A 19,762-nucleotide genomic window follows, 5' to 3' on the forward strand; every position below is an offset into this window, starting at 1 on the left:
ACATTGTCCCCCACGTTATCTTTTGCTACACTGTTATTATTGAAACACTGATTATAGCCGCTTCAACAATCGGTGTCAGTTTATGCAGATAATCAAAATGATGATCATGAATGTGATGACCTGACAAAATCAAAACAGACTTGCATCTCGACCTTGACTAACGCCAACGACTCGTGACTTCACTTAAAGTCGCTATGGATGATTCACAACCACTAGGTGTCGCACTAGGGCACCTGCAAATGGGCACGTCGCCTCGACACCTCCCCCACCGAGATATCGCTCTCCACAAAGCTCACCAAACTCACCAAAACGTGTTGTGTGGAGAGGACTGGGCTGTGCTCCACTCTATCATTACATGGCAAATAGCTGTTTGCTGCTATATTAATGTCATATATCAATATCACATACAGAACCTTTAACCATTTTGACTTGGAATTACTTGGTGCGGGGGGGGGGGAAAGCATCAATTTTGGTGACCCTTTTTAGGAGTCAAAGTTTAAGCTTAAACGTTTAGAATCAGAATCAGAATCAGAATCAGAATCAGAAACTGTTTATTGCCAAGTAACATACATTACAAGGAATTTGCTGTGGTCTGAAGGTGCTATTGTTTTGATAACAAATAAGTAGAATATAAAAGCTAAAATAACAATAAGAATAAAAATAAAAATAAGATAAGATAAATAACAAACAGTGCAGTGACCAGAATAAAGTAAAGTGTCCAGATAAAGTGTCCAGTAGGGGGTGAGTGCGTTAATGTAACGCAGTGGGGACAGGGGTGATGTACGTTAATATAACGTATAGCTTGCGGTAGTGTTCGGGGGGGTGTCAGTGAGAGTTTGTCAGGTTGACTGCAGAGGGGAAGAAACTGTTTTTGTGGCGGGAGGTTTTGGTCCTGATGGACCGCAGCCTCCTGCCAGAGGGGAGGGGGTCGAACAGATGGTGTCCGGGGTGGGAGGGGTCGGCAGCGATCTTCCCTGCTCTCCTCAGGGTCCTGGAGGAGTACAGGTCCTGAAGAGATGGGAGGTTGCAGCCGATCACCCTCTCTGCAGAGCAGATGATACGCTGTAGTCTGCGTCTGTCCTTGGTGGAGGCAGCAGCGTACCAGACGGTGATGGAGGAGGTGAGGATGGACTCAATGATGGCGGTGTAGAAGTGAACCAGCATTGTTTGTGGCAGGTTAAACTTCCTCAGCTGCCTCAGGAAGTACATCCTCTGTTGGGCTTTCTTGATGAGGGAGCTGATGTTCAGCTCCCACCGGAGGTCCTGGCTGATGATGGAGCCCAGGAAACGGAAGGACTCCACAGTGTCCACTGGAGAGTCACACAGGGTGATGGGGGCGGGTGGGGCTGCGCTCTTACTAAAGTCAACAACCATCTCCACTGTCTTTGAAGCGTTAAGCTCCAGGTTGTTGCTGTTGCACCAGGTCACCAGGTGGTCAATCTCCCACCTGTAGGCAGACTCATCCTCTCCAGAGATGAGTCCGATGAGGGTGGTGTCGTCCGCGAACTTCAGGAGTTTGACGGACTGGTGACTGGAGGTGCAGCTGTTGGTGTACAGGGAGAAGAGTAGTGGAGAAAGAACGCAGCCTTGAGGGGAGCCGGTGCTGATCGTCCGCGAGTCAGAGACGTGTTTCCCCAGCTTCACGTGCTTAAGACTTAGACTTGGGACTTAGGAGTCACTGTTGGCGCTCTCTCTGTCAGAAAGTGGCGGTTTTGCTCTGACACGCTCTACATGTCACGTCAGAATTCAGTGTGACTCAACCTGGAAAACCCACAGACGTCAATCTTCAGGTCTGTCTCTCATCACTTTGTTGGAAAAGAACTTGCTATCGTGGCAGACTGACAGGCAGGCAAGCGTACGGTACGTGATTATTTGTAAGTGTCCTCGTGATTATATGTGTGTGTGTTAGCCCATAGGAAGCGAGCCCCCCCCCACACACACACACACATTTGGAGAACTGTGAGTCAAGATGTGCTACCTGCCAAAGGCAACAGAACTTGGACAAAGGGAGTTTTCTCTCTGTAAAAACACATTTTCACATGGCAGTACATGCTTAGTAGTAACTGGTAATACTGATAAAAATAAAAACAGTTAGTTCCCCTCCATGCCAGCTGATGTAGTAATGTCACATTTATTATCATATCATTATTATCATTATTATTATTATTATTATTATTATATTACAAAGCACAGATTGTTATTATAATATTATTTGTTACCACAGTTCACTGAATGAATTTCTTGATTCCCTCCGTTGAGTTGGCTGCGTCCTGCCTCCGTCCACCTCCACCAATCGGAAGCTCCAGGTTGTAAATGGTGAGAATCAGAGCAATCAAGCAATCTGTGACCTTTATTGACCTCTATTGGTGGTAAGTATGAACTGCAACATGCCAGGCCACAACGTTTTCACAACCGTTCGGCGCAGGTTCACAGTACATCCCCCGGTTTCCCGAACAATAGTGTCACATTTTCGCCACATAAAATCTGTGAATTAGCTTATTAGAGCGAATGCAGGAACTCCGAAGTCTAGCTTTCGTGTCGGTGCATTCAAGTGCTTGTAGATTTGCTACTAACAAACTGAATTTAAACCCATTTGCATGGGAGATAAGAAAGCATGCGCGCTACTCTACAAAAGAAAAAAAAAAACACTCTGGAAAACGTCATTGTTAATTAAAGTATATGCCCTTTAAAGACGCGCTTGTCAATATGTTTATATTAACAGTGGTTACAAAAACACACAGAGGATTATCACCCAACTCTGCAGTTCTCCTCAAACCAAGTGTTTTGGTTTTACTGTTCTCTCCAAAAAAGACTACCTGCACAGCACTACACAGCAGACAGACAAAGTTAGCGAAAATAGGGTGAATCAGTGTGAAACAAGACTATGGCATCTAGATGTAGCAATATGCTTGCTAACACACTCAATGCAACAACTTTTTAAAGCTTGTTTTCTATGGCACTCACCAATTACTGACCTTTTGAACCGCCTCTTGAAATATGTCAAATTACAGTAGCAATAAGTGTTGTTTCCTTAAAATTCTCCCGTGTATTTAAACTCACTTATCAGATACGCAATACTTTCCCTGGCCCAAATCAAGCATCGGCTTTCTATTTTGGTGGGACATAGGGTTTGAAATTAGAAATGGAGACTCACCTTAGAGGAAGCTTTAGCTTCGCCTGGTATGAATGTAACCTCACAGAGGGTCAAACAGTGGAGCTGAACAAGCCTGTGCAGTGTTAGCTTTTTAAATCTACTTCACAGAGAACATTGGCCCACAAGCCAAAGGCAGCCATCGCATTAAAGAAAGATCAATCAGACTTATATCGCTGTCTGGGGCTGTCCGACTCCCTGCCTCAGAGTGGACTGTGTTGTTTTACCTTTTCAAAGACAGAAAAGGGGAAAAAGTGAACACACAATCTTACTGATTTGGCTCAAGACTGTGGAAAAAGAGCATGTTCCAAGTTACAAGGAGCACGCTGAAACTGCAAAAGCTCAAAGACCCGCTGAGCTAGTTCCATCTAGCCTAATTGGGAAAGCCTGAGAAAAGAAGCACACTGGAACACCTATTTCAGCGGTTCTGCAATTATTTTGCTACGTGGATGCTTGTAAAGTTTAAAGGGTTTCATTTTCCACTGGTCAACTCGCCAGCCATTATGTCTTTTACCTCCCAACCCCCACACACCCCGCTCACACGCAGGACTGTCTGCAATATGTCAGAGTAAAGGTGGTGATAAGAGACATAACACACACCTACTTGGGGTGTCTGCATGTTGTCTCGAACACTGAATGATGCTCGAGTCCACCTACGCAAACACACACACACACACACACACACACACACACACACAAAACACATTAAAACAATACTAACACTTCAGAAGTATTTAGAAGTAATGACCTGTTAGAATTGTAATTCTATTTTCACTTCATCAACCTAGAGAATATCAAATTCATGAAAGCTTTGCCGTTTGTTGTTCTAAACACTGGTGTATGTATGGTATAGTAGGTCTTTCCTGGTGAGTGTTATCAGTACGATGGCAACAGCGCAGTTAGCACGAGGAGTGATAGACATCATGGCTGTAGAGACAAGTGCAAAATGTGGACTTTAAAGGTGCCCTGTGGCGTTTTTCTTGTAAATAAACAAACGTTGTTTACTTGGCACTACCAGAAGTCAAAACCTCCACAGCAAACCTTTAAAGATGCGCTAATCAATATTTTTCTTTACATTAACAATGGTTCAAATTACTATATTTAATGTGAAAGATGCCACTCATAGCCACAGCGTTTTTAGCATCTTTCAACTGATTGTTTTGGTTGTTTTTACGGCCCCCAACTTAAATGTTTTGGCTCCCTTTCGCCGCTATTATCAACCTCATTTCCAGCAGAAGCAGCAAGCAGCAGTTTTCAGGAAAAAAGCTAAAAAAAAAAACTAAAAAACAAATCTGATAAATCCACTGTACCTGTCCAGCACCAAACAGCAGACAGACAAACTTAGCACTGCACGTAGCATTTAGCACCTAAAGAGCCTGATACTTCGCTCAGGAGTTGGTGGAGACCAAAAACAGAGCTTAAAGAGTGTGAATATTGGACCATACGTTTATCAGGTGGACACAAACAAGCCTCCAAATGAGTGCCAATGCTGTCTGTTATAAAGAGACAGTTCACCATAACAACTTTATGGTGATAATACAGTATGTGAATGTTGTGTGCAGCTCATTGCGCTGCCCCCAAGTGGCCAAAAAAAAAGAATCAATGTACACTCTGAGACAATATTTTATCTGTCGCTCACTGCTGAAAGAAACACATGATCGAAGGCTCTATTTTTCACTTCCAGGTGGCCATACATACCCCTTGCCTGTCAACAATCCTGCACCCCCACTTTTGACCATAACTTGGCACCCATGCCTGTATCTGCAATCGTTTTTCCATCTCTGTGCAAGAATATAATCTATGTAGACTATCAAAGTTTTAGAGGACTTTTCATTCTGTTGACAGAAGTATAAAGTTGAACTAGAACTCGACACACGTGCATTTGCATTTGCACACATACTTCAAAGGGCGAGGAATGTGACTGCGCAGTGGCCGAAACTCCTTAGGTCTCCTGGAGACCTCTCACAAGTTTATCTATCATCCGCCTTGTAAACACAACACTGCTGGTTAATGGACCCAAGTTAATACAGCAGTGAGCTCTGTGTAACCTACACGCCTATTCCCCAGAGTGGCAACGAGGGAAAACTCACACCGCAAACAAGCCGAGCAGCACGAGGCCAGCGGGGAAGAAACAGGCCTCTGAGATGTTCTCGCCCAGATAAAGGCTCCTCATTGAGGAAAAAGACAAGTAACAATGCATTATATTCATATTGGAGCAGAGCCCAGAGTCTTCCACTGTGCATATCCCCTTTCAATATTAACCTGTTAGTGACGGAGGAACTCTATAAATAACAGAATCTCAGTTACTGCTGGATCTTTCAGAGTGTATCCCCACAGGTAGCCTGAAAAATATTCCACTGAGAAGAAATCTGCGGTAATATATGGTTTCTGTGTCACTGGCACATTTCCACTGCAGAAAAGAATGAAACCCTGGAGTATGTTGCTTTTGTTAAGGAGGATGGAGTATGCCCAGAAAGGAAATCACCCATAAATACTTCATTATTCCGCTTTTGATAAGAAGCACCGAGGAAATTTACAAGCCTGAACTGCCGTTATCAACCGACAACCATGCCTTCATCCACCTGAGAAGGCTTCCTGTAAGTTAAAAGAACAATTATTTGTGATAAATATCTTCACATTGGGTTTTATTAAAATGTTCCAGAGAAGGAAAATGTTTTCTCCGCTTCACTGGTAACATCAACAGCTGTAAATCACAGGCCATGTAAGTTGTAAACACTGAATATCCGGATGCTGTTTCATAAGAGAATCACACACAAAAAAAAAACCCTAACTTTGCCTAAATTTGCTACTTGCTACTACTAGTGATCTCATGCTCTTCTACCGGGAATCAGGCGCAAAGAGGAGACTAATCCAAGTCAGGCCGGCATTGCAGTCCCTGTGTCACTGTGGTGACCTAAGTTAGCAGGAATGGTGCCGAACGAGGTTCACTCCAATAATAGAGACTTTGGCAGAGTCATGGAGCAGTATGTTCTTATCTGGGACAGGAGAGACCCGAGGCACACTCTCGCTCCAGCCTTTATTCCTGCCCCCTAGCCATCGACTCCAGCCATTGCTTCAAAGTTGCTGATTACCTTCAAATGCACCTTTTCGAGGGCTGTTCCCACATTGCAGGCGTTTGTCTCATTGTGTCCATCAGTGAATAAGAACGTTTCAATCTGTGTTGAAATGCTGAGGTTCAAAATTCATTCTTGACCTTCTGAAATAATCGTTGATAGGAACAATTTCATCTCCAAGGTATATTTAGTAGTTTTGAATCATGTGACATGATCTTCATGGAATTGTGGATGTTTCTGTAGATATATGAACTTCGACACTCAACATATAAGCAATGTCCTTAAAGTGCTCTGAGAAATTTGAACGTACAATTCTGCGGCATCAGCGTTTCAGCTGACTATGTTAGCATGTAGCACCGCTGTGCTTGACGTGCAGACTCGCAGAGCTGCTAGCTTGGCTGTAGACTCTTAAGTCTTCTAGAGAACGCATTTGTTACTAGCACAGTAATGAACCATTTTTAACACCCACATCATTTGTCATCAGAAGTCTGGCTTTGGCAATTACTGCGTAAAGCTTGGCAGAGATGTCTTAAAATTACAATTGCGTATGCAGAATTCATGTCATTTCTCTTTGAGGTTATCACCTTAGCTTTCCACAATAAGTATCAGGAGTTCTGACACCCTGTGTGCTGTTTGAAATCACTCAAAAAGCCCAGCGGTGTTAAGAACCTCGGGAACGGCAGTCATCTCTTCTGACTCCTGTTTGCAGATTGAATGTGCGATACCGCCTGGTGTCAGTCCTTTGGAAACGTGGGAAAATTGCATCTAAATAATGTTGCTGGAGCGGGGGCGTGACGACAGTCCCAACTGTTTGACCTTACTGTAACCCCAGCAAACCCAAGCCTAAACCCAACCAGCAAATCACAGCAATGGAAACCCATGAAACAGCCATGGTGCAGGACTGCCTTGTAGCTAGCAGTTCCCTGTATCCTGTCCTTTAACTCCCCCTTTTGGTGTTGCCTCATTATCTATTTCTATGTATAGTCTGCTGATATGTAGAAACAGGAACACACTTTAGTGTCTTACTTCCACAAAGTAGAAGTGACAATCGAGGGGAAGCGAGCCCCAGCTCGGTAGGTTTTTATACAAGACAGACGTTTCTTCCATAAACTCCTCACAGTAAATCAATGGGTCTCAGTTTCCAGGTCTTGACAATATTTTCACATTCCATTCTGGTGAATCATTGTAGTCCTTTCTCTAACTCAGGCTGTTTATCTGCAGTCTTGGGGCAACAATTTCCTTTATTTACAAAATGCATATCCCATGTACTGTGTTATCCACCTCTCTTCAGCTGAACAAATGGCAAGAAATGGAACTTTGCCGTTTTAAAATCTGCAGGATTTCATACAAGAACGACATCCTCTTCTCTTTTATTTAACTTTATTAGGAAATTTTACATCATAGAAATCAGTATAAAAAGATTTGTTTGTTTCACAGTGTTTCACGGAAAGACTTGGAAAACACACACAAAAAAAGAAGCAAAATACTGTAACATTTAAAAATGAAAACATCTTTTACAAAATGTTCTAAAAGCTCAGTCACTTTTGTTCCACAAGTTACAACATCATAGCATGTGAGAAACCACGTGGGGCTTGTGCTCATCTGTTTGTACAGCTTCTGCACCCAAAACATATGGGTTCACTCCCTCTGTGTGGGTGTGTGTGTGTGTGTGTGTGTGTGTGTGTGTGCGCGCGTCACCAACTGCTCTATGGAAGGAGAAAGTATTGCAGACTGAGGAGTGACTATTGCCTCACTCTGCCTGAACAGGCTGGATGAGTTTTTCCGAGAAGATCCCAGAGTGATTTTCTAGGTCCCTGTGCTGGTTCCAGCTCTCCTCCCTGATCCCCTTCACCAGGCCTTCCTGTTGTGAGACACACACACACACACACACACACACACACACACACACACACACACACATTAAACATGTGTAAGATCTTAAGGAAAGAGATCTAGCCCTCTGACCATCCATTCACAAAGTTTTACTGAGGGCCAGGGAGAACTCCTAAGCTAAGAGTAGAGACAGACCCTGTTGCTATGGATGACATAATGTTTCATGGATGTCCACAGTGATTGGTTGACAGGTGATTGGTCTGTGCAGTGAATGTGAAATAAAATATCAATCTATAGAAGCGTGAAAAGGAACTAGATTGGATTAGATTTGATTAAAAATGTTAAAAACAAACTAAATTTGGACTTGCGGTTTAGCTCTCGCCATGTAAAGACACTAGGTCGATCAAACCAACCTCAATAATTATCTTCACTACTACAAACAGCATATCTTTTTTGCACTCTTCTTACTCACGATTGGTCTCTACAACATTGTTTTCGGCCAAACCGTCTCATTTTCGCGCTACTTCCTACGAAGGGCAAGCAGCTTAAATTCGGGGGAAGGATGTTTACATCTTCCTGGACTTTCCACAAGAGATTGCCAAGAAAAAAAAAAAAAAGGTGATGAAAATACAAAACCAGGTGTCTAATATAAAGTACTGACTCAGATCTGTCACTGGTTTCAGAATCACAATCGGAGAAAATCCCCCCCGCTGAAGACGTCCCACTCCCGGCTGATGAAAACACGACCTGAGGTAAAGTGTGGTCTCTCTGATGAGCACGTTGCTCCACAGTGACTGACCTGGCCTCAGCCTAGGCTATCAGGGACCCCTTCCTCCTTTGCATACCGTCTCCTTGGCATTCTTTGGATCTCGATGTAGGTCTTCTTATCCCTCTCACTTGAATGATAGTGTTGGTGATAGGGCTGATGCGCCGACTTTTGTTGGTTGGAATTGTAAGGGAACGAACAACCCGATTAAGCGCAATAGAGTTCAAAATCACCTTAAGGCACTGAACGTAGATTTTGCTTTCCTCCAGGAGGCTCGCCTCCGTTCCTCTGACTACTTTAGGCTTAGGAGGGATTGGGCTTGGACAAATGTATCATTCAAATGTTCACTCAAAGTCAAGGGGCGGCGAAATTTTAATTCACAAAAACCCTCCTTCCCTCCTTCAGAGGCTGATATATTATAGTAACTGGTACACTCTTCTCTACTCCCAGAACACTTGCAAATGTTTTTTTGCACTAAATCATGACTGCAATACTTTTATGTCTTCATTTTTGGCCCTCATCCCCAGCCTGCATTCTCACTCACTGTAATACGGTTCTGTGCCCCCGGCTTGACAGATCCTCTAAAAAATAGAGTTATTGTTCTCTCAAAATGTGCCTCTACTAATCACTCTTCTATGCAAAAATATGGTATCACAGAGGCATTCGGCTTTCTGAAACCTTGGCCTTGACCTTTCCAGTGACAAAATAAAGCAGCGCAGTGTTGTGCAAACTGTAATCTCCGCTGTTGGATGGTTTCGATTCGTTGGTGAGGTGATTGGATCCTTGTTAGTCTTGCATAGCCTTATCCCAACAGCCTACATCCTGTCAGCCAGACTAGGTCCTTATTAACTCGCCCTGTGATCTTTTCATTTTCCCAAAACATTGACGAGATGAGGCTCATTACCTGCAGCATTTGACTGACAGTCAGCAGGTCTTAGTCACTTAGAGATCCTCTGTACTGACTCTTACCTCTCTCAGACTTAGGAGCTACTTTAAGCACTGAAATGCTTTGTGAATTACTCTTACACCAAAAACGTAGGACTGAGAAGCCCCTTATTTTATTTCTATATAAGCCTTAGGAGGTTTAGTAGAGCTATTTTAATTTTAGACGTTTGAAAGAAATGTCCTGCTGTCAGACTCCATTCTGTCTGCAGTGGAAATATCTCGGGGGGGACATTTGTTTGGCCAGCTACCCACAGGAAAAGTAAAACTTCATCACTTAGCAAGAAAATGAACACAGGCATGAGATGAAAAGTACATTGCCAGCAGGATGCACACAGGCTTAAACTGAAAACAAAAAACAAAAAAAAAAACAAATCCCCACAGAATAATGGTCTAAACAGGTTCAGAAAAAAAGGAAATGTGTAATCTTCAATCTCTGAAGTACCACAGGAAGTGATCTACAAACCTCTTGAGTGTCAGCAAGCACCAGGATGACATCTCCCTGTTCAAACTGGAGCAGGCCGTCTTCAGACGCTGCATGGCTCTCTAACGCCACCCCCTGGAGTGAAACACAGGTGGCATTAATGCAAGCGTAATACTGAGCACATTTTCCAGGTACCTGAGATTTGGGAGGCTAACACATTTTGTTTGTGGTGCTCACAGATTTGGAAAAAAAAACAAAAAACTACATTTACAATTTGTGACAGTCTTTCCAATATCACAATATAAAACATCTGACATCTGCATGTTAAAAATGTATTAATTAGTAGTCAGATCCATATATTAGCTTTACCAATGTTTATGTGATGATTAAAAACTGTACTGAAAACATTAGAGATGTTGTGGAATACACCAACTTGTCCCATAATTCAATTCGATTACAATAAGCCAATTTTGGCTTAATTGCAAAATCTATTGTAAAAGTCTGACACTTGCACAATTAGTGTCATCCACCTGAACCATTTTGATTTTGTAGTTTATCTCATTACATATATCTTTGTTATATTAGATTCATTCGATTTGTCAGGGATCATGTACAAACAACATTCATTTTATACAAAAAAAAGTCGAGATTTGTACTAGATTTAGCGACTGAATACTTTCTATCTGCAGTCTCTGGGCAGGTCGACAAAACAAATACAACTAATACGCCTTTCATAACGCTGGTTGTGTATCCTTAAAGTCCTTAAACTGAATTCATTCATATGAATTGTACACTTGCATTTTCCTCTTCTGTTAATTGGTGGTCAAATTAAGAGATATTAGCATATACATATATATTTTATATATATTCTATATAGTCTTTTGTTGGCCTGTAAACTACTTCTAACTAAACTTTAAATCACATACAGTAGTTTTCAAAAGAAACTATGGTAGTCCACATGTGTGAAACAGTTATTCAGTCTGTTAAAGTGAGATTAGGCAACCCCTTCCATCTGACAAATGAAACGGTGAAACACAAACACACACATTCAGGGGTTTTCCAGCTACAGCCACCACTTGGTTTTGTATGACTAGTAGCTTATAGTGGCTAATGTTAGCAAGATACTTGTGTGTCGCTGTGAGTCACTTTGCTGACTCTATGACTACATTGTGGGTAATGTAAGCGATATCCCCAGTTCTGCGGCATCGATGTTGATCCTTTAAACTGTCCATCGTGAGTCAGACAATGTTAGAGGGGTGCAATGCTAAATTGGTGGACATGAGACATGAGATTGATATTGATCATCTCATCTCAACCCTCATAAATAAAGCAAGTTATTCACCAAAATGTTAAAATCTTCCTTAAAAATCATCGTTGCGTACCTTGTATAGGAAGCCTGGTAAATTGTGGGAACTGGAGTCATCTCCCGAGTCAGCAGTCTCCTGGTTGACCGACGCCTTCTCCGTCTCCTCCTGCTCCCCAGCGGGTAAGAGGGGGCCTTTATTTGAGGAGCAGAAGGAGACGCGAGGGGTGGGAACCGGTGCAGGTTTGGGCTTGGCCTCCTCTGACAGCGGATCACTCGCATTCTCCTGCTCTGGACTGTGTGGGGAATCACTATCTGCAGAATCAGAGGGATTGGACACTTCCTGACCTGCAGCCTCTGACTTCGGCTCGACCACCCCGGAGTCATCGGACTGGTTGGTAGCAAGTTCTGCTTCTGCCTCGACCGCTGCCTCCGCCTCGTCGGGACTACCTGCGCTCTCGTCCTCGTCGTCATTGTTGCATATGGACTGCATCTTAGGTGTGTTGGTGCCGCTGGAGCTGAGATCGGAGTCTGACGAGTTGACGCCTTTGGATGAGGCACCGCTTTCTTCGGGTGGGCTGGTTTCTTCGAGTGGGCTGGTTTCTTCAGGTGGGCTTGTTTCTTCGAGTGGGCAGGTATCTTCGGGTGGGCTGGTTTCTTCGGCGATGCTTTGAGTTCGCTGGGCAGGGGGAGAGGGCGTGACGTCGTTTCCATTTTCGGTGGAAGAGTGGATGGAGACATGGTCAGCTGGGAAGGCTGTGTTGCAAGGGATGGGATTGGAGATAACCAGGGACTTTCTCTTCTTTGACTTGCTTGTTGTGCTAGTTGAAGAAAAGGTGCACTTGTTATTTTTGGACTTACAGATAGAATTTTATGAATCTACCAGAAGAAAGAAGGCAGTTATTAGTACTCCAGCACTCCCTACAGAAATGGCAGATGGGCAGCATTAGGTATGTGTGTTATTTACTTACTAGACAAGACATTCTTATTGGGAACACTGTAACTTACCTGTTCAGGCCCTTGACGATGAAGGCCTTTCCTGAGTGTTGAGTCTCCAGTTTCTTCATCACATTGTACAGCTCATGGTTCAGCTGCAAGATAAAAGTGACACTCGAGCTCACAAACTAACTTGCATCTCATTCAAATATGCAGTTGTTAGGAGTTTTTAAACGGTATTTCGTACACACTTAAATACTTCACATTACTAGTAACTAGAGGGGAGGGGAAAAAAAGGATCTGTGTCATATCTCACCACGCTCATTTCCTTATAGAAGACATCTCTCAGGTTTGATACGTTTTGGAACACCGTCACGTAGCAACCTATGCGGCTACAGAGACAAGAGACAGCTCTCAGTTTGTCTTTCAGCTCGTCCACATGACCTTCTCGAGTCAAGTCAAGTTCAGTTATGTCGTCCCACACACACATTCTGGAAAAATTCTGCTTGGACTAATTCCATCTGTACATTTTACAGGATTTCAGTCAGGAATAATCCTGCTAATAATGTTTTGGGTTTTTTTGCACCTTTTGTTCAGGTTGAATCACGCGCAGGTTGGGTCACTTGCATGTCAGCAGATATTCTACCTTTACTTATCTTGTCATGATCCAAAACTCTGCGATGGGATTCCACTGAGCGTTATCAAGGACTGTGTTCATTTGCTGCTGTGGATGGTCAACCGTACCTCTGGTAGAGAACAGGCAGCTCCTCCCTCAGCTCGTTATTTATTTCTTCAAAGACATTCTGGGCTTTGTTGAACTCTTCCTCTGCCTGTTAAAGAGGATTTGAAAGTCGATTTCGTTTTCCAGTTTACTGTTGTCATTTCTGTGACACCTGTGCTGCAATACTAATGCTACCTTTGCTATTTTGACGTCGTCCTTTTTCTTGGCACTCTGCAGCGCTTCCAGGTGGTGCCGTGCTGAATCGTAGTCCACCAGCTTGCGGCCGCGTTTGGCTACTCGTTCCTGAAACGCAGGAGAAGAGTTTCTTCAGGTAAACACGTCGTCCACCACTAAAAGGCCGGATGATCTCGGCGTGTGTGATGAAAAATCAGATTGGTGGTATCTAAGGAGGCCCGCAAGCCACTGGAGTGTTTGCGTACAGTTTTGCAGGAACTGATTCAAGGTGAAGAGCAATCAGGTTACCTTGACCTCAGGGAACTGGCTTGTGTAGTTCTCCATGATGCGGACAATCTGGTCGCTTAGTTTCTCCTCGTAGTCGTTCCACAGCAGGTCTTCACTCTGAGAGACACAATTGGTACCACATAAATGCAAATGTCACAAATCTCTCGTAATGCCAGACAACTTTGACCAAACCACAAACATTTTTTCAGCAAAGACGGATTTGCGTGCTGTTTCACAATATGAAAACCTTGACTCACTAAAACAAGTAATATGTAGCAGCTGACCTATGAAGGAGATGGGTCTGACCACCCTTTTTTTCTGATGGTTTGACCCTAAAATCAGGTAGGCAGAAAAGCAGGCAAATGTGGTCTGACAGACCAGTATTAGGGCGAGGGAGGGCTTCGAAGCTGCCTGAAATGTTTAAACATGATGTATTGTTTCCCTAGTGGGAGGTGTGGACATGCTGATGGAAGCCTGCTCAAAATCACCAGCTATGATAACAATACCATCCGGTTGTTTTGCTATGCGACAGCTGATGACCTCCTACAGTTCCTGTGGTCCCTGTTGGCGTCGGGTGCAAGAGCTTGATCCGGGATGTTGCGGTGGCTGTAAAGATGTGAACGGTCTCTGATTTCCCATTGCTGAGTTAGCCTGAGTCTTGTTTCATCAATTTCAATTTTCCTGCAACCAGACATTAGCCAGAAGTAGGCTGGGTACAGCACAGTCCAAGAGGTCCAAGCCGGGGTAGCTTAGCTCTCTTCCTGGGGCAATCGCAACCGCTTGCCGTTGACGTTTGGTCCGGCTGGACATTGATGAATTGGGGACACACGGGAACCACTATAGTCTAGATGCATATTTTCATGGTAACTTCAAGCTTCTTTAAAGCTGCTTGGTGAAACCAAATTTCCTGAAAATAAGCCCGACCTGCTGAAATGTAACAGTCTGGCTTTGTGGACCAGCTCTGAGATTACTGTTCGAGCAAAAAGCATTCACGAGAACGCATAATGAACATACCTCTGTAATGACAGCAAGGTCCTCCCCTCCGTTCCAGTCTGGTTCATAGACGTCTCGCAGCGTCTGGGACAGTCGCTTGGATGTCTCATGCACGGCTGTGGAAAGGGACAGGAAATCGTGGGACAAAAAACAAACAAAACAAAAAAAAACTTACAGTGTAATCACGACTCCATGAGAATCAACTTATCATCTAGCATCAGCAGCATAGTGCACTGTGGTGGTATTGTTTTTTTTTGGGGGGGGGGGGGGGGGCACTGTTGCTACACCCACACCGAGAAGGTCAGAACAACATTGGTTTGCTAACCACACAGTTCACAATGTAGGAGCAATAGCTGACAACGCTAAGAACACAGCGCTTTCTTGCACACGACTCACATATGCAGTGCTGCGTCGGCTGTTTTCGCTGCAGGATTATTATCTGTTCTTGTACAACATGGCAGACAGAATTGCAAAAGTCCACACGGGACCCAAGAATAGAAGAAAGTCACTTCCCTATTATTCACCAACTCTCCCGGGCGAGTTTGTGGTGCTCTGTTGCCAGCGCGCCGTGTGTCTGTATATGCTGTGTATGCTCTCGAAACGTACCTTTCACTGCTGTGTGGTAGGCTTTGACATCTTTAAACAGCCTGCTTCCATCGATCTGCGTGCAGAAAATACAAAGAAGTGAAATTCAGCGGCACCCAGTGACAGTGCCTCTGTGGCGATCTGGGCCTTCATCATTTCCTTTACAGCCTGAAATGATGAATGAATGTGTTTGGACTGCAGGCGGTGTAGTTGTTTCTGCAACTAGTTATAAACGGCATACAATTCACAATACCTGATCGTCTGACCGCAACGTTGAGTTTAAACTAAGTAACAACCACAATGTTATGGTAGTGGTGAAGTGAAAGCAACATGTCTTGTCAGCATGTAGACTTCCTTCCTGTCACTCCCCGTCAGCCCCACCCCCCACCCCCCACCCCACCAAATATGTGCTGCAGTTGTTGCATTTAACACTGAATGAGCTTTGAGCATAAAGTCAGCACACTGATTCGGTAATTTCGTTTATTTCTTTATGTTTACTGAAATTAGCCAACATTTGGCACACAAGCTAAAGGTCATACCAGACCGAGTAAGTCTGCAGCAACAAAACCGCGCGGCGTATTACACTGAGGAAGGGTGCGTTCTATTGCTTTTAAATTAAACATTTTCATTTGCAAAAGAAAGATCGTGTTATTCCATCTTTCAAATGCAACATAGTCTGGCTTTAAATCTTTCCAAAGACTGAAACCCGGCCAAGTTATTAGTTTGTGAGGTTGTGGGAACCCCTTAAAAAAAAAATGGTTTCTTGAGTGTGAGCACTATCTAATAGCTTTCAATATCGAGGGTAATGTTTGCGTACAGCTCCAGAGGAGACGAGCAGCACTTGTGCGGGATGAATAAGAAAGAGCTGCATCTTGTTTCAAGTATTTCCTGTTTTCGAGGCTGAGCTGATTGTGTGGGTTGACATCGCAACAGCAAAAACAACATTTCTTCTTTTTTTTTTTTTGACTTAGCGGTGGCTCCATTTAACTGGAGATCATTGATTAGGGGGATCAAATGAGACGTATAACCATAAAAGCAGAGACTTCACGCGACCTTTATTTGAGTCTTGCAGTGAATAGCAAGGGACTACCATGTAGAGAGGCCTTCTCGTGTTAAAAGGGTTACGTGTTGGTGTACCTGTTGTTTGTTGAGGCTCTGGAAACACAGCTCAAACTGTTCATCCTTGGTCTCCATGGTTTTGCCCAGTTTTTGAAGGACCTGAAAGAGGACAACAGGGTCAGAGTAAGTTTCAGCTTTAGACAGACAAAGGGTTCCGGCATTCAGGATTGCTAGAGCTAGACTATTTAAAAAGAAAAAGTGAACTCCACCGATTTCACTCGAAGACTGGTTACAGGTGTTGCGTGATCCGTAGGTAGGATGCAGGTGGTGGGTTTAGACAAGGGAGAAGAATGCATGGACTGATGCATGGTTCTGCTGCACAGAGTTAGGTACTTTTTTTGTGTCAGCTGTTCACCATGAGCACCATGAGATATTGTATATCGGCATTAGTGTAAATGTCGGCCGATAATTATGATACATGTATAATAAAATATAATGGGATGTATTGGCCCAGCTGATTTAGTGGTGTAGCACTATTAATCATAGCAGATTAATAGTGTTCTATATACAGTTCCACATGCTCCTATGCCGCCACTAAACTAGACACACGTGGCAAACTACTAGTGTCCTTCACAGCCCGCTGCATGCAGCTGTTTGAAAGCCTGGATGCCTTATCGCATGACCTTTAAATCAGTAACAAAGGCCCTCATTATCATGTCCGTCCTCCCATTTTCCATGCTAAGAAAGAAAGCCTGAATCCCCAAAATAGGCTTCAGCCTTGCGACGTCTGTGGCTGCTGTTTTTTTTTTGTTTTTTTTTGAGGTGGAGCAGCAAAGAAATCAAACTGAGGGAGAGGAAGTGCACAGTCAGGAAGTTGCAGCTTTTGTGTCCGCACACAGCTGTATCGCACCGAACAACACTACGATGCTCAGGCTGGGAAAGTCCAAGCTACTGTTTTATTAGTGCATCGGGCGAACAGATAGAAGGGGGCAATCACTCAAATGTAAAACAGTTCAAAACACACAGTAGACAAGAGCATGTGGTTTACAGCCTTGAACATTACAAACGGCCTGCGTGAAGAGCTTTTCCTTTTCTCTCATGGTGACAGTATCACAGGTTCTTACACTTTGTTTGCGATGAGGTCCGGCAACTGGGCTTGCCATGATATTATCCTCTCACCTGGGAGCATTCCATTATGGGTTACAACTTGGTCCGGAGCGAGGCATCAGGGAAAGTAAGCAGCAGCTCCAGGGATAGGGACATAGTTCACACGCAATACAGCCATTCTTGTGCTTTCTCTCAATTTCTACTGAAGGTAAATGACAGCTACATTAAAATGGTCCTCTGAAGGAGCTGCTTGTCCCAGTTCACTGTAGGCTAAATCTTATACAAGAAGCATATTCTGTTTCCAGACGAACCCTCATTTGAGTTGTTCTGAAGAGGGGTCTGTTAACTATCACAGCAGGGCTCTTAATGCGTTTATACCGCCACAAGATAAAGCTGGATGACAAAATAACCAACACTGAATAGGCCAGGTCTGTCTCCTGGCTCACCAAACTGATGACAGCGACTGCTGGTGTGCAGTTTTGAAGTTAAACAGACCAAAGTTTCACTCGACAAAGTTGATCCCCCCCCCGCTCACCTTCTCCTGGGCTCGATTCAAAGACTTCTGGACCCGTTTGGCGAGGAATCCAGCTCCGGCCTGGAGGTTTGGGCCCATCTTGTTGTCTGCCATCGTCAAGTCTCTCTCCGTTTCTCCTCGCAGAGCGCGATCCGTCCCCCCCCCAACGCCGCCGCGTCCGCTTCCTCTAGAGAACAACTGCCCCGCCGTGAAGATCCGCGACTGCAATTCAAGGCGCTGGAGGTGGAGCAAGTGTCAAGGCGCAAACGTCCGCTGACGCTGACGCTGACACACACACACACACACACACACACACACACACACACACACACACACACACAAGGTGTTAAGCCAGGCTGAGAACGAAGCCCTTCACATCATCATCATCATCATCATTATCATCGTCGCCGTCAGCGGTGCTCCTGTCCAAACTTGTTAGAGGAATTGTTATTGAGGACCGTCCTGAGCTGTTGAACACACACCGTGAGCACACTGTTGCAAAACCGCACTCTGCAGGTGGAAGTCATCCAGCGACACTCACCTGGAACTGATGACGCGTCCCTGATTCAGCCTAGTGACGTAAACAGGGGAGCCGCGGGGGAGCGGCGGCCGAGGTGCTGCCTTCAGTGTGCCTCAAAAACTCCTGCGTTGGAGGCTAATCGCAGGCCGACGGGGGCTTCATCTCAACTCTTTGTCAGTTTATTGTGAAACAGCTGCGTGGCTTTTGACACTGACATCAAAATGACCTCATCGCCTCCAAACTGAACAGAACTGTGTGCTGGGTTGGCCATTGTTGACACATCTGCTTCGCACAATAGTAATATGATAGCTGTGTCCCAACCCAGTGTGGCCTACTGCACATTAACTGCATGTCATGTGATTTAAAATATCAGTAGGCCTAATGTGCCATGGAAATGTGGAAATATACAGCCACGCTGACCTGAACCTGTCTCTTTAACCCATGCCCCAAACCATTTACCTGTATAAATGTAAATATGAGTTGAAAAGTATAAAAAGAATGTAGATTTGTAAAACTAACAGGTTAGGCCCACAGTTCTTTGCACATACAAAATACAAAAATGTAGTCATGGATGGATAACTGAATGGGCCAAGGGCCCAAGTGGTCAGTGTGCCCCCTGCGCTTCACCTTGCCAAATGTCACAGAAAGACACGCAAAATGCCCACAAAGAGATGGGGGGAAAAAACTTAAAAGAGACAAGAAACAACCATAAAGAGACACAAAACGATCACAAACAGATGCAAAACAACCACAAAGTCACAAAAGGGCTACCAAAGGACACAAAAGAACCATAAAGAGAAGCAAAAGACCACAAAGAGACACAAAACAACTACAAAGACTACAAAACGACCACAAAGAGATGCAAAACAACCATAAAGAGATGCAAAACGATCACAAAGAGACACAAAACAACTACAAAGAGACGCAAAACAACCATAAAGAGAAGCAAAACGACCACAAAGAGACGCAAAACAACCATAAAGAGACGCAAAACGACCACAAAGAGACACAAAACAACTACAAAGAGACGCAAAACAACCATAAAGAGACGCAAAACGACCACAAAGAGACACAAAACAACTACAAAGAGACGCAAAACAACCATAAAGAGAAGCAAAACGACCACAAAGAGACACAAAACGACCACAAAGAGATGCAAAAGACCATTGAAAGACAGAAAACAAAATCATTTGAATGAACGAAACGAAGTTAAATGAGCAAAACAATGAATGTGAAATATAATGTGAAAATATTTAAATGATAAAAGAAATGTTTTTGGTGGTCAGTCACAATTTTCTTAAGGTGTGGGGTGGGTACTCCATCAGTTCATGATCAGTTTGCTTGTCACATGGAGTGCTTCTCAGTCTGTAAA

General features: G+C 44.0%; 1 protein-coding gene across 1 annotated transcript; it reads right to left on the reverse strand.

Annotated features, from left to right (window-relative positions):
* Positions 1-7,588: 7,588 nt before the first annotated feature.
* On the reverse strand, positions 7,589-18,111 carry bin2b (bridging integrator 2b). Its single transcript, XM_070902930.1, has 12 exons — positions 17,892-18,111; positions 16,328-16,408; positions 15,212-15,266; positions 14,627-14,721; positions 13,634-13,729; positions 13,346-13,453; positions 13,174-13,259; positions 12,746-12,821; positions 12,502-12,584; positions 11,573-12,314; positions 10,233-10,325; positions 7,589-8,086 (listed from the first exon to the last, which is right to left on the reverse strand). The coding sequence occupies exons 1-12, from the start codon at positions 17,982-17,984 to the stop codon at positions 7,976-7,978; spliced, it is 1,719 nt and encodes a 572-aa protein (XP_070759031.1). The 5' UTR covers positions 17,985-18,111; the 3' UTR covers positions 7,589-7,975.
* Positions 18,112-19,762: the final 1,651 nt, after the last annotated feature.

This window comes from Enoplosus armatus, chromosome 3, assembly GCF_043641665.1.
Source record: "Enoplosus armatus isolate fEnoArm2 chromosome 3, fEnoArm2.hap1, whole genome shotgun sequence".
NCBI lineage: Eukaryota > Metazoa > Chordata > Actinopteri > Centrarchiformes > Enoplosidae > Enoplosus > Enoplosus armatus.